This window comes from Toxotes jaculatrix, chromosome 2 (assembly GCF_017976425.1).
Source record: "Toxotes jaculatrix isolate fToxJac2 chromosome 2, fToxJac2.pri, whole genome shotgun sequence".
Taxonomy (NCBI): Eukaryota; Metazoa; Chordata; class Actinopteri; family Toxotidae; genus Toxotes; species Toxotes jaculatrix.
The window spans coordinates 18740890-18756075 of record NC_054395.1 but is presented as its reverse complement, the minus strand read 5'-3'; the positions used below and the strand labels follow the sequence as shown (position 1 = coordinate 18756075).

The window sequence follows — 15186 nt, the reverse complement described above, 5'->3', positions numbered from 1 at the left end:
GTGTCTGTGATTGCCTCTTTGTTCCCTTTAGCTAACTCCCGTCCCAGTGGTCCATTCTCCCGACCTAATCCCTGCAAGCATCGCTGTATCAGCGGGATGCTTTGATGCTGCACAGGGGGATTGGATAGGGCATTAACCATCATTAAGTCAGTATGTGCATGTGAGTGTGTGTTTGTACATACATCCATGCTTGTGCAATGTGTTTCCTTGTGTGTAATGTGTACATGAGGGTCTTGTGGGTACATGCATGTGTGGGTACATGCGTGTGTGAGTGTGTGTGTGTGTGTGTGTGTGTACACTGTTTGAAAGGGCATTAAGTATCATTAGCTCTTACTAGTCATCACCTGCACACTGCCAGCCCCACATGAGCCACTTTAGTCAGCAGGCCTGGCCAGCGATCACACAGACAGGCAGACAGAGACAGACAGACACATGCTGAGGTACAGAGGGAGGCTACTTAGAGAGCTACATATTGCTATCAACACCCATGTAGGAAGTTTTCACAAAAACATGAGAAACATGCCTATGAAAATGTGAGTTTCAAGATTATTTTAAAAAAGAGACTGTGGGAGCCTCATCTAAAATCCAAGGAGCAACAACAGTAAAAGAGGATCTTGTTTCCTGTGAAAAACAGCGTCTTCTTGCAGCAGAAAGCTGAACAGATTTTGAATATCTGGAGGCATAAAATCCTGGATTTGGTTTAAACCAATTTGCTCCTTTTAAGAAAATGTGGTATTTGTCTGGTGAAAACTGAAAGAAATAAGAAGCAACTAGTCTCATGCATGTGCATATGTCCATAAGCACATACCGATACAAAAGATAGCTCGTATGGGCCATGGGTGCACATGCGCGTAGATCTACACATATGCATGTATACGGACTAGGACAGTTTGGGACATTTGTCGTGGCCTGGCGCAGGATAGGACAATGCCTTCTCTGTAGTGGAAAAGAGAGGGCTAGTGCACTTGCACAGATTCATACACACACATACACACACACACGTACATTCCCATGGATTCCCAGGGTTGGAAAGGGGCTGAATAGGAATCTGGGCCATGCAGGCATTCTGAATCCTCTCAGTCAGAAGCAGCCCTTCACCCTTCAACCACACGTCACAGAGAGCAAATTCCTAGCCCCCGTGTCATACTTGCGTCACGCTGCTATCACACGAAACATACAGATTCACATCTTCAGTCAGGGAGAATAGGTCGGTCCCCAACTAATACCAACCACTGTTGTGTTTAGTCCACATAGGCTTGTGACATGCAGGCTCAGGCAGTGCACATACAGCCCAAAGATGTATTCCACTTTACTTCCTTGATCTCCACCTCCTCCACCCTAGTTCCCTTCAAGATCTTGTGTCGTGATTGCTTTCTGCTTTTTTCTAAAGGACAGGATATGGAGCGGTAGTGCACACTATGGCCTCTGTCTCTTCTCTGCCTGCCACTCCTGAGGGAATTGTCATTGTTTCCATTGTTGTCCTCTACCTGCCTACCTGCCGTCTGTCCCTGAGCGACATTTAAAAGCCTCCCAGGTTGCTCTCAGGAAACCACAAACCACTGCACTACCCAACGCTAACTGCCTATCCCTGCTCTCCAACACCCCTCTGGCATAAATATCACTTTTGTTGCAAGCGGAAGTGGCTTTTTCTGCTGGTGTTCACCACGGAGCCTCCAGGGAATCTAGGAGAGAGCAACACATCAAGTTTGTGGGAAGGAACAAAATAGTGAATGAAGGATGGAAAAAAGTGAAAGAACGAACTCAGAAAGGAACAAATTTGTGCTTCTTTTTCCAACTTTTTAAGCAGAACAGATTTACTATGATCGCATGTGTCACTGTTTTCTTCCTCTCTATAATCAGAGGTGCGTAACTCTCTTCCCTAACTCTAATCACAGCTGACAGTTAGTTGGCTTGTAGCCAAAGCACCTCCTCCCCCAACCGACACACACATATCCACACATACACACACCTTGAAAACATTTACACCATTTGGCTTGGGTACACACCCTTGGCTTTTCTGAGCCTGCTGCCCTGAGCTATATACATTCATTTTGGATTTCTAAGAGGCACATTGCACATCAGTGATTGTACATTTGCACTTAGTGCCACATGACCAGCTTCAACACCTGCTCTGAAGACACACACACGCGCACACACACACACACACTCAAGCACTTAATGTATGGATTCTTCTTCTAACTGAAGGAGGCCAGAGGAAACAGGTGAGGAAAGGAGAATAGGTGGGGGAAGAAGGATAGGCCAAGGGAGGGGAGTGTAGTTGAGGCGGGGGGCTACCATAGACGCCTGGAGCCAGGACACTGATGCTGGAGCTGATAGCTGCTGTATAGAGGACCCTCCACTGACAGCACACACACACACAGACATGCACATACACTGTTCCCCTTTCTCTGCAATTCTCTTATTTTTGTTCATTCTTTCCGCTCTAACCTTCCCTCCCCCCCCACCCCTCACAATTTCTCCCTCTTTTTGTGTGTGTCTCTCTCAGACATGATGTTTACAGTGTGACCCCCGGTCGCTCATGATAGGAATCATTCCATCCACATAATGGCTAAATGACACGCACACGACTGTTACAGTCACAGCCACCACAAAGAGGCAGGATGTTGTCTCCTGCACGTGTATGTACTGTGTGTGTGTGTGTGTGTTTTTGTGTGCTTGTATGTATATGTGTGTATGGGGTTGTGCACTCCTGCTTAACCTCAACTGAGTCTTCAAAATCTTCCAATACATCCAATACACATTTTTCTGTCACCAATTTCTTATCCTCACCTTCCTCTTTGTCAGTTTTTTTTTTTTGCCCCTTTTCTTCATCTTCCCTCCTTCCATTTTTCTTGCTTCACCTCCACTGGCTAGAAAAAAAAACCCTCAGCAGTCTGGGTGGTCTTCACACACACACACACACACACACACACACACGTGCACTCACACACTCCTTGGTTTTCCTCTGTCTGGTAATGCGCGAGCTGTGGTTTCCTGGCCTTGGCCAAAACACCGTTAGAAGTTCACCGCACTCACCGCTACCACAAAGCATCACCTAATCGCTGCTCAACTCCAGCCCCAGACTCACATACAAATGCACACACACACTCTTTTCCTCTTACACTCCCATGTGCACACAGTGAAGACCACTGAGGGAAGTGTGAGATGTGTAAACATGAGCACCTGAAAACCTTCCAATCTATGTGAAGGATATCACACCAGCCAGATTGGGAACATATTATTATACACTATTATTTTCATCATGATTAAATATTGGTTTTAAAATGGTATAATTCTATCAGGGGGACAGCTGACTAATTCATTTGCTCCCAGCTAACATTTGTGAACCTACTTATGGTGTCACTGTGAAGCCATTTCTTTGACAAGTTACTTTCCTTGCAGCTACACATAAGACATCACTGATCCCTGATGTATATACAGTACACAGTGTTCTCAAACTCAACAAACTTTAACACACATGCACACAGAGCCATGCAGACACACACCCTTGGGCAGTGTCTTTCCTCTCTAATCTGATATCAAAGAGAAAGGCTTTCAAAGCATCTCACATGACAGCTCATTTCACGCGTTGCCCACGGAAAAGATTATTGTCATAAATCTCTACCCACTTTGCTCTGAGCCGCTCGAAGCATCTTTGCTTCCGAATAGTTAAATTCCTTCTGCCTTCTGCATCTGCATTCACCACAGTGTTATGATATGATTGTTTGTTTTTTCTGATTACGATTTAATTATGTTTCTACATATATGGAGTGTGCGTGTGTGATGGTGGTGGGGGTCGTCCAAGCGTGCAAATAAACACCAGAAAATGGAGTGAATCATGCATTGCCTGGATTGCCCTCTTGGTCACTATAGCATGTAGAGTTGCGCTCACTTTGAAGAGCTCTCCGATGACACGGGTGAATGATGTCATAAACTTTCACAGCGTTGTGTGGATGTGGTTTGTAATATGGACTGTTCCCAAGCAAATCCCTGTGACCTCGGCAGCCTACAGTATGTGCTGGGAGGCTAATCCAGCCTCCACAGCACAGCGGGGCGTGCTGGACGGTTTGACAGATCCTGGTGGGGATTGGACCGGCTCTCCGCTGTTGTAACCTTTTACACTCCAGGACGAAATGAGAAACTGTAGCTTGCTGTGCTGAGTTCTGGGTTATGTGTGTGTGTGTATGTAGTGCATTATGTGGGCAGGGTTTGGGAGGGGATGTTGTTTGTGTTTGATGATTTTTATCACTGGGGCAAAAGAGAAATCTGTGATTCTTGTGTGCGGGATCTTAATTTGTTGCTGCATCTCTCCTGCTGTCCCACATTCCCTTCTTCTCTCTTCATGCAGTGCAGTAATGTGTGTTTGTGTATGTGTGTGTTTGTGAAACTGTGGGTGCATGCGGTTGGTCGCTGAGTTTATTTATCTTATTCTAAATCAACCCTCAAACTCACTAATTGGTCCAGTTCCACCGTTAGGTAACAAGGGGAAATGAACAATTACTCTTGTGTTTGTAGGGAATGATGTGTGTTTGTGTGTACATATGTGTGTGCGTGTGTTTGTGTCTGTATGGCTGTAATGGCTCAGTTAAGAGCAGTGTAGATTTCAGCAGAGAGAGTCTCAGGTCATCACTGTTTTTATTTTAGAGGACGACTCAGAGGCTCAACACTATCCCTCTCAGATTCATCCCCCTTTGTGTGTGTGTGTGTGTGTGTATGTGTGTGTGTGTGTGCGTGTGCGTGTGTGCGCGCGCGCACGCTGGCTTAGTTGTGTGGCATGCCCCGTTTCTGGACCGTCCGCCTGATGTTCTCATAGGTAGAGTGATTCCTGGATGGAGTTAGAGACTGTATTTCACCACCATAAACTCTGCATGTGTTTTAACTTGCACATGGACACAGTGAAATCTGGCCATCGTAGGCTCCCATGAAAGCCGAAGAGTCAGGCATCAGTCAAGAAGAGATGTCTTTTATGTGTCTCTTTAAAAGTCGTTTGATACATAAACTATTGATCTTTCCTCGCTTCCTCTGAATTCTGTCCTTCCACTCTTGTAATACTTGTAGAGCCTCCAGTGAGCAACTGCTCTATCACACCCTGTTTCCTGGATTTTGACTTCTATCACTTCAATATCAGTTATCACAAAGTGTCTGTAATCTGTCCTCAGAGGCTTACACAGTGAAGCAATTTAAAAGGTCTGGCTGTAAGCCACAGCAGGGTGGTGTAAGAAACTGCTCAGATCTCCTGTCTTTTACATAATATATGTCTAAAGCTTCTCTCACTGCCCTTAAAAATTCCTGATGTTGCCTTAATGGTGGCCTTAATTCCTGCAACTCATTCTAATAAAATTCATGAATAATGTTAATAATCATGTATTTTATGGTATTTATAGTATGTTTGTTAAAATCATGTGCTCTAAAACAAACACAGCTCACAAATCTACAAAGAAATCATTTTGTTCACTTATCAAAAGAAAGAAGAAAATAGAGAATTAAATTAGTTTTCTGAATCGAATGCCAACAATTCTTATCTGTTATTGTTGACTTTTGGTATCATAGAACAGTGAAATGCATGCATGTGGAAAAAAAACTGATCATTAACCCTCAAACACATTTAAACATCTGTGTGTCAAACAGCTCCTCATTCACACATACAAACACATGCTTGTGTCATGTGCCTGCAGCTTACACACTTTCATGTATATGCACACACGCATGCATATACATGAAGGCATACACATGCTCAATTACACACACACACACTCTCACGCGGGGTCTCCAGTTGGTGCTCAGAAACCTGACACTGAAAGAAGTGGTCCAGTAATTTTGCCATAGTGGTCAGCACACACATTCTCACACACACACACACACACACACACGTTCCTACTTGACCCTATCCGTTTTTATCTACATGTGGGTTCTGCCACCGTTTCCTGGTCACGCATCCAACTGAGTGCTGCCTGCTGCTCTATTTTTAAAAGAGGATGAAATCCCAAATATAATTCAGCAACATGAATGAGAAATTTCATCTATATGACTATATTTTTTTCATTTACAAATGAAAGAGCAAGGCTACCAGTCTCACTGTTGGCAGTCACGTTTTCATTTTTCATATGAAACCAACTGGCACTCAACCATGATGAATGAGAGGAGGTTTGGGGATCAAAGGAAAGGATACAGGATAACACACAAAGTGGAAACACAAGAAAGTAATGATTGGGTTGAATGAAACAGTCAGGACACAGTCAGAGGCCTGGAGGTGGAAAGGTGAGGATGATACAGGATAAGAGAACACACCCCGGAAGTCCCAAATTGTTTTAACAGTAATGTGTGGTACTCACAGGTAAGTGGTGAGAGGGCTGAGGTTGGCTGGCACAGAGGATAGTCCCAACTCCGAGCAGTCTGCCATAATGAATATCCCATCTTCTTCGCACTGGCACGGAGCCGGGCACAGCGATGCCGTCGGCCCCTGCCTGTCTTGAATCTGTCCGTACCCCCACACTCCAGGGGCGGACCCCCAAACTCCTCCAGCCACACAGAGAAGCAGAAGCACAGGCAACATGTCTGACTGCCCACCTGTCTGCAGCTACACCTGTAGGATCTCCTGTCTTGTCACGCTCTCTTTTGTCCTCTCTGATGTCTTAAGAGTCAGTTGTGTTAAATGAGGAGGTTCCAATGTTTCTTCTCTTCTGAATATCTCTCTTCAAGAGCCCCTTACTGCCCTTGTCTCCTGTGCAGGTTGTCCACACTGTAAATCTGTCCCTGTCACAAGTTTTACCTCTTCATCTCTCTTCTCTATCTTCCAGTCACCACTTTTATTTCCAGGGGTTAACTTTGGTGAAACTTCTGTCCCCTCTATCCTGTCTTCCTTCTCACTCTGCCGTCTTCTTTTCTCACTGTCTTTCTCCCCCAAACACAGTCACTTTTCCTTCTTCCCTCTCTCTCTCTCTCTGTCCTTGTATATATCTCTTCCTTTCTCTGTCTCTCTCTCCTTACCTATTGTAGAAGGACTGCATGAGTTGTGAATGAGCCACCCTCATTGGCCCGCAATTTAGGGATGGGCTGGAGCATCTCCGGAAAGTAGGAGGGGCCCGCGATTCTCAAACTCTTCCCTCTCTTTCTCCCTCTCTTCCTTTCCCCTGTTTTACTTTGCCTAGTAGCTCTCTGTGAAGAGAACGAGTGAGTGTTTAGTTTGAGGAAGGAAAAGAGGGAAGGAGAGGGGGGGTATCAATACAGTACAGTGGTGTGAGACGTGATTTCTCCTTGTGGGACCTTATGAATGGAACTGAGAGAAAGTGAGACACTGTTTACAGCTGAAAGAGAGAGAAGGAGAAAAAAGCAAGCTCTGGAGGATAAGAATGAAGGCAACAGAGTGTGTTTGGCTGTGTGAGAGAGATGCAGAGGGTCAGAGTGTGCGTCTGGGAGTGACTGTTTTTAGGAAATTGGAATTCTGACACTTCAGCACCCCTCAGTCCCCAGAAAGAGCAGAATCCAGTGTCTCGTAAGTCACACCTTCTCAGGTTTCTGCTGCTGGAATGTCGCGATTGCACACACACACACACACACACACACGCACACACACACAAATGCACACACATGCATGGACACCCATAGAAAATAACAGATTGTGAGTGACCGGCGCAAAGGAGTTCACATATCCATTTCACATACACACACTCCAGTCTATAGAGAGAAGAGTGTGGATTTGTGAAGAAGTGTCAGCTGCCTTGGGCTAAAGCCTATCTGTATTTCACAGTCTATCTGTGCTCACTCAAAGAATTTCCACAGTCTTGAAAATAATCTCATCCCTCTGCTGTTTCTCTTAGTACAGCACGTAAGTTTCACTTGTGTAGACTTAATATTAACAATTAAAACTGAGCTTTTCCTGATTCAGTAAAGGGCCCGTAAACAGCGGGATAGGAATGCTGTAAAATTAGACTCCAACAGGATTTATTCAGCTCTGTTTCACGTTACACAGCTAAGCTTTATATTCTCTGCACCTGTAAGTAACAGATTTTGTATAGAATAATGATGCATTCTACAGTTTTAAGAGATCAAAGAAAGAAAAACTGGCTTGCCATTTAAATCAGGCAGCAAGTACCCAACAGTAAAAAGCTGCAGTAGGGAGGGGAAATACAGAATTTTCCAATGAAAGAAAAATGTTGCAGTAAAACACTGTACCAACTGATTATCACAAAACATTTGAGAAATTTAGCAGAAATCCTAGATAGGGTTAGCATTTAATCATACCTCATAACTCCACTTTAGGTGACTTTCATGTTTTACTAGAGGGCTTACATGGTCTTCTGTAAGTTGATAAAATCTGACAACTACTTGGGTTCATAAAATGTTTTTAAACCCCACTGGATTATCTCAAAGATGCAGGGTAGTCAATGTGGACAACAAGGCTGTTTTCCTAGTTCCTGGAAATCTGAGGCTTGAGGAACTGAGGATTTTATTCGGCAGCAGCAGCAGTTTTATGTGCATGCAAATGTGCACATGCAAAGCCAAGAACAAAGATGCAACGTGTAAATTTATGACGCGGAACTTCCCTGAACAGGCCGTGAGAAAATGCATAGCTGCATTGAAACTGGACCAAGAATAAGTGCACACCGTGCTTTTCGAAACGTAAAACTGCACAGATAAAATTTATCTTTGCACCCAGTTTGAGTTTGTCTGCCCCTCCAGCCAGTCTGTCGCTCCGTCTCTCTCCTTCTCTGTCTTTCTTTCTCCACCATTCTCTGTAGGCTGAATAGTTTCTCATTAATTAATTAACATTCCTATGCCACTGTGTTTTCTGAGGGGCCTTTGTTATGGCCCCACAAAAACTCTTTCAGAGCTGTTCTTCACATAGTCTCTCTCTCGCTCTCTCTCTCTCTCTCTCTTGCTCTCTCTCTCTCTCTCTTTCTTTTCCTCCACTTTGTAGTGGTATGTCTGTTGTTGCTTCCACTGTCTATTGTCAGTTTGAAAATGTTGTGTGAGTTGTTTTCAAGTGATGTTTTATGGATTTTGCAGATGTGTACAGACTGTTCACTGGAGCACCTTGCGTGATCTTACAGTACACCCACACACAGCACACACACTCATTCCCAGGGGCACACATGCACATATACAAAAACACGCACATGCTCTTCATACACCTGCAAACCCTTCCACTCCCTGGGCTCTCCACCTCTCCCTTTCTTGCGCGCAGAGCTCTGTCATCTTTTTAAATGCTCTTTAATTGTCTGGCCTTGGGGGAGCCCTAAAACACACATACTGTAAAAACCTGCATGTCTGGTCTCCTGCCCGTCTCTGTCTTTTTCTCTGTCTGTCTCCCTCTCTCTTCCTCTGTTTGAAATGTGTTATGCTTGTTTCCCTTCAATTGCAAGTACTCACACAACCATGCATGCTGCACCATACTGATGGAAAAATAAGCTACAGATTCGTTTTCATTGCACCTGTTCTGACACACTCATGATGGATGTGTGCAGGGTTAAATGTGAGTCGGTGTAATCCAGTCTTCTGCAATGCAAGAGAATGCAAAGTCTCACGTCTGTCTAACGCTGCAGCAGCTGATTTAATTTCACACAGCATTTTCAGACAGGGAAGAGAAATTAGTTGATAAAATAGTTGGTAAAAGACGTGTATTCTCAGGCAATATTGTATACTAAGGGAATTCTGTGCTTTTATACTTTTATAGAGTAGAATAAACCCACTTATGTCTTATGATGTTATCTAGTACACTTATTGTATGGGTTACATAGCAGCTGCTCTTAAAAGCAGGGTATGTGTATGTCCCTAACTTGCCTGATACCATGAGAGGTGAAAAAAATTTTGAATCCTTAACACCGTCAGGGTCTTTTTGGTGGCACAATATCATTTCTACAGTGCGACACTGATAGGCTGTGCTGATGTTGTGGTGTTGTCTGGTGATGCTCACTGGTTGTATGTATTATGATAACATGCTCTGTAACATGCCTTGAAGTCAACACACACTGGTAGCATCTTGACAATTTGTCACCGTAAGTCGCTGTCCTGTTTCCCAACATCGATTCACATCGGTTCTTCAGAGAAGCAGCAATTTCATTACATTCTCTCCTCTGATTGGCACATCCCAGCTGCTGGACCTCGCTACTGCTTCTATCTGTGTGACGCATCTGCTGTGCAATGAATGTGTCAAATGACGTGCGACAAATGACGCGAGCCTCCTCTACGTGGTGTATGTTGCACTTTAGGGATTAATGAGCTTTGTGTGTCAATAGTGTACAATTCACACATTCCAGATAGTGGGTCAAATCAGGCTTGGTCCGGCCCTGCGTTGAATGAATGGCTCGAACACGCACACGCAGTTGTTAGCAAGTGTGCAGACATTTGTACATGCCACTGAAAAAGTATGCGTGCACTCATATTCTCTCTCTCTCTCTCTCTCTCTCTCTCTCTCTCTCTCTCTCTCTCTCTCTCCTTCTCTCACACTCATTCTCTCACTCACACACACGCTATCAAACAGTCTGCATCAGATCAAAGCCGGTGCTCTCTCCCCTCTCCTCCCCCATCCTCCCCCTCTCTGCTGTGCTCTCTGGGCTGTAAACACTATCCAAGCAACGGCAGCCTTGAAGACACAAAGACAAGTAGCTACCTGACACCTGACACTAACTTGAGAGCACTCACCGTAGTCTACCAGGGAATAAAACATATATATACACACACACACACACAACACACACACACAAGGCTACCTGAGCTCCTTGCAGCAAGAGTCCATTCAGGGAGAGAACAGAGAAAGTAGCCGTGCAATCAACCCCCCAACACACACACTCCATCCCACCTCACCTCCTCACCTACATCCCCTAACCCCCCTACACACACACACACCCTAACCTCCCACCCCCAAGACCTCTTCCCTACCCTTCCCCCAGCACACCAACACCTCTCCAATCCTAAACTCATACCAAAAATTGACATATGTGTATGTTTGTGCGCTCCTGTATGCGCAAATGTGCCTGCGTCTGTATTTGTGCATGCCTGAACTGCACAGGCAATTGAAGGCTAACTCAGGTATACTCAGCGGAAGCAAGTGAGACGCGCTGGGTCGCCGGTGGCGGCAACCTAGGTGTGTGCTCTGGCTTTTCATGTGAAACCACCTGAAAGCCAACAAAAGGTCCCTCTCCTTCACTCCATCCCTCCCCCCTCCCACCCGCCCCCCTCTTCCTCTCTGCATCTCACAGTACAAAGGAAAGGAATGAATGAAAGAAAGAGCAGCAGAGAAAGGGGGATGAGGTAAGGGAATGAGGATGCAAGGGTGGGGTACGGGGAGGGGTTGTAGAGGAGGGGGTGCTGGAGACTGGGCAAAACAGAGGTGGTGGAGGTATTTTCTCTTGTGTTTGTATGGGACAATAGCAAGCCTCAAGGGACGTGGTTAGTCATGGAGTTCAGCAAAGTACTCACAGGCTGGAGCTCCTCACCTTAAATGGATGTTCAGAGGTTTGGAACACACATTGGGAAATGTGCATTTCACCAATACTGTGTCTTTTATAGTAATCCAGATAAAGTCACAATTATATCAAATTTCACAGTTACCTCATGTGACCTTTAAAAATGATGAATGGTGATAGACATGATTTCCCCTTATATTACAGCAGTGGGAGCAATTTCTTTATGTGTTTATTTTCCTTTCATTACCAGAGTTTTCTTAAAGCTAATGTTCATCTGCAGTCAATAGAACTGAAGAAACAGGAGGGAACACATAATTAGAAATTAGATACAACAGTACGTGACATACATCATGTCAGTGATAAGTTTAAGTTAAACAAAGTAAAAGCAAAGATATTTGTATACAAAGCAGAACAGTGGTTACAGATTTGGGTAGCTTCTTATGGAGTTTTCGGTTTGGTTTAAAAGCTTCTGACTGACTCTTTATATCTTCTGGTTGCGCAAACAATGTTGACATGAAGCCCAACAATGGAAGATGTTAACTATAATATCCTATAATATCTTGTAGCTATGCTGTACACAAGACACAGCTTTAAATATAATCTAAAATATGTTCAAGCTTAAAAGATTATGTTTCAGACACTGCTTAATATTTTCATTAGTAAAACATGAAAATGTTATATTAATATAATACATGAAATCAGTATTATAAGAGGGTAAATCACTAGCAGCAAATGTTTTTCATCTCATTGTGTTGTTACTCTCATTGGTGCATTAACTAACAACAAACATAAGAGGGAGCCCCTCCTGCACTGCACACTGTGGACTGTACACAGGAGCATGTAAAGAAACCAAAGTGTTTTCAGCTGAGACAGAAGAAGAGGCAGCGTAATTTATTTCTCCCACCAGTGACGATTTAATCGATGTGAAGTGTGTGAAGAGTGGCAGCCAAAATAAGAAAATAATAAAAATTCTAATTAAATCTCTCATGAAATCTCTGTAACCACAAACTCCACTGTCAGGTGTTCTATATATTTTAATATTCATGACACACTTGGATGTCGATTTTGTAGATTTTGAAATTTGGGTGTCAACTCACCTGTACCCAGGTTTTGCACCACTTGCTAAATTAAATTAAAATGCCTTTGATGCACATTGGGTTATGGGTTTAGTTGAGGAGAAGCCAGGTTTTGGGCCTCATCTTCTTTAAGGCAGGGGACTCCAAGACTCCAAGTATGAGGGCATTCAAATTAGACCAGAAAAAATTATTTCATAGGGTCAGTTTACTTTTGTAAACAGTACAATCATTTTACTGGTGAACCAATGAGTTGTTGGCATAATCTCACTGGATTCACTGAATATTAACATCTGAAAATGTAAAATAAAATAAAATAAAATAAATTAAAGCTACTCATAGAGCTTCTCTTGAAGAAGTTAGAAGCACCTTCCCCAGAAATGACAGGAAGCCCCTGACACACGGACAGAACACAGATAACTGCACTGCACACTGGTCCACATTAACTCATGGTAACTTCAGTCCTCGCCACAACAACAAAAATAAAAATAAGTAATAAGGTTAACAGCCGACGCTGAAGTTAAGCAACCTCGCTTCTGTAATGTGTTTTTCAGGCTCAGAGGGAAAGACAATCAAAGAATTCTTCTTAAAAACATTATAAACAGCCAAGCATCAAAAAGCACCATTTGAAAGTGGCTAACATTATTTAAATATGTTGATACTGAATGTAGAATGTAATTTAGCCACATTAAAATTCAATCCTAAGTAAATCTGAAGCAATTTGTCAATAAAGCCCGAACTAACCAAATTTTAGGATATTAAAAAAGAAAACATGAAGGGAGTAAATGGTGTCACCTCCTTAACGTCATTGCAGTTGAATGGGTCCAAATTTGTTCAATGATGGTGACAAAATCTTAAACAGAGAAAAATGATAGCGTTTTTGACTGCAGATAATTCAGCTGAGAAGGCGCCTTTAGTGAAATACGGACCGACAACTTGAAGAGCAGTGAAGAGAACATGGCAGTTGTTTTCTTTGCCATGAAACAAGCCCAGACAAGTTGAGTGAATTAACCGATTAGGAGCTGGCAAAGTGCTTCAGTGATAAAGGGGTGTGGTCCAGGATAAAAACTGATGGATTAAAGTCTGTTCAACTCAAAGATGCGAGTTAAAACAATGATTCCTTCATGATAATACAGTATACTAAGACTGGTTAAGTAATGTAATATTTTATTAAATATTTTTTGAGTACTGTTTATTTAAACTATTTACACAGAAATAAAGTCCGGATAGTTCTTATGCAGCACAAAGCTTTCTTGTTTTATGATCTCCTCTCTACTTGTTTTCTCTGCAGTGACAGTTTGATATACGAGGGTTAATATGGTGAAATAGGCTGACTAAAGCAGACAGGTCTGCACCTGTACATTGCCAAAGACAGAGACGCTCCACTCTGTTTGATGCTATTCTAAGCGACGCCACTGGCGCTGCAATCAGGAGGTGTGTGTTTTTGAGTTTTTTGTCAATGTGTGTGGGTGTGTGTGTGTTTGTATGAGTGACTGTTACACCTGTACACTACATACTATCTATAAAAAAGTTTATTGACCTAGAAATAAAGCAGTGATCACTGCGGCAAGGGCTGCTTAATCATGCCTCTGTGTGTGTGTGTGTGTGGAATTCTGCAGCAGTGTGTTCATGGGCGTGTGTGTTCATGTGCACTTGTGCATGCATGTGTGTGAGTGATGAATGTTTGCGCTGTCTTTGTAGTCCCAGTTCTGCATGATAGTATCAGCCGTGTCAGTGAGGAGGGAGACCAATGTGGAATGTTAACAGTGACTGAAAGTATTGGACTGTCTCCATAGAGTCTCATCCATGCAGAACCTAGATAGGACTGGCAGGAGACTCAACACAATGTAGTGAGAGATGAAGAGAGGAGCCTTATTATTGTGGGTTTCACACCAGCCTCAGAGAATTCCAATCATCTGAAAAGTACATAGCAGCAGCTGAAGAATTACAGCTATTAAAGCAAAAATTAGGCACCTGGGAAGCATGAAACTTATCATCACAGAGAGCATGATTACAATAATCTTATTAAATCATACCATTACTTGTTGTGTGATCTTCTCTTTATGGGAGTTGAATTTAGAATTAGGTGATGAAATGGCGCCATCTTCAGCCAAAAGACAGAACAGCATCAGTGCAGCAGGTCAGAAACGAAACAACCAGCTGATGGCGACAACCCTCTTGTCTCACTGCAAGATGCTAATACACTGAACTGTTAAAACTCCCATGATGTTCAAGACTTTGACATGAGCCACAATTATTAATCTTCATGAATGTTTGCCAGTAAATGCGCTGTTGAATTCACAGGTAACGCTGTCACATTGGACACTGATAGAGCTCTTTGAAGTCCCATGAGATAAAGTGTCTGCAATCTCAAATGTTTTATTTGTGCCCATCTGGTGGGACTTTATGAGTCGTATGAATTTAGTGAAAACCTGGAATGTATATTCAACCAAGTAAAAGTATTCTCAAGTATACACATTTCTTTTCCAGCAGTTTGTTAATTGAAAATGAAAAAAAAAACTGACTATGAAGTAAGTATGAAAATCTCAACAATCGAAAGCTGTGAGCCTATAAATAATTTTGTTATAGATCTAGGGCTTATTTCGTGAAGAAGGTTATGTTGTCATTAACCGTAATACATAATTAACATTAATGATAGACAGTCTTATCCTGAGTGACTTAAACTCACCCACACAGGTGTTTTCAGG

At 43.1% G+C, this 15186-nt stretch overlaps 2 protein-coding genes across 3 annotated transcripts in view; one reads left to right on the top strand and one right to left on the bottom strand.

Moving 5' to 3' along the window:
• Positions 1-6990, bottom strand: part of LOC121189620 (leucine-rich repeat-containing G-protein coupled receptor 6) — a 36751-nt gene extending 29761 nt beyond the window's left edge. Inside the window, exon 1 of the mRNA XM_041049943.1 lies at positions 6333-6990. Coding sequence (XP_040905877.1) covers positions 6333-6553 — 221 coding nt within the window. The 5' untranslated portion in view covers positions 6554-6990. The remainder of the gene's footprint in view (positions 1-6332) is intronic.
• The window catches only part of LOC121189849 (transcription factor Spi-B), a 51817-nt gene that overhangs the window by 22988 nt on the left and 13643 nt on the right, over positions 1-15186 (top strand). The window lies entirely within an intron of this gene.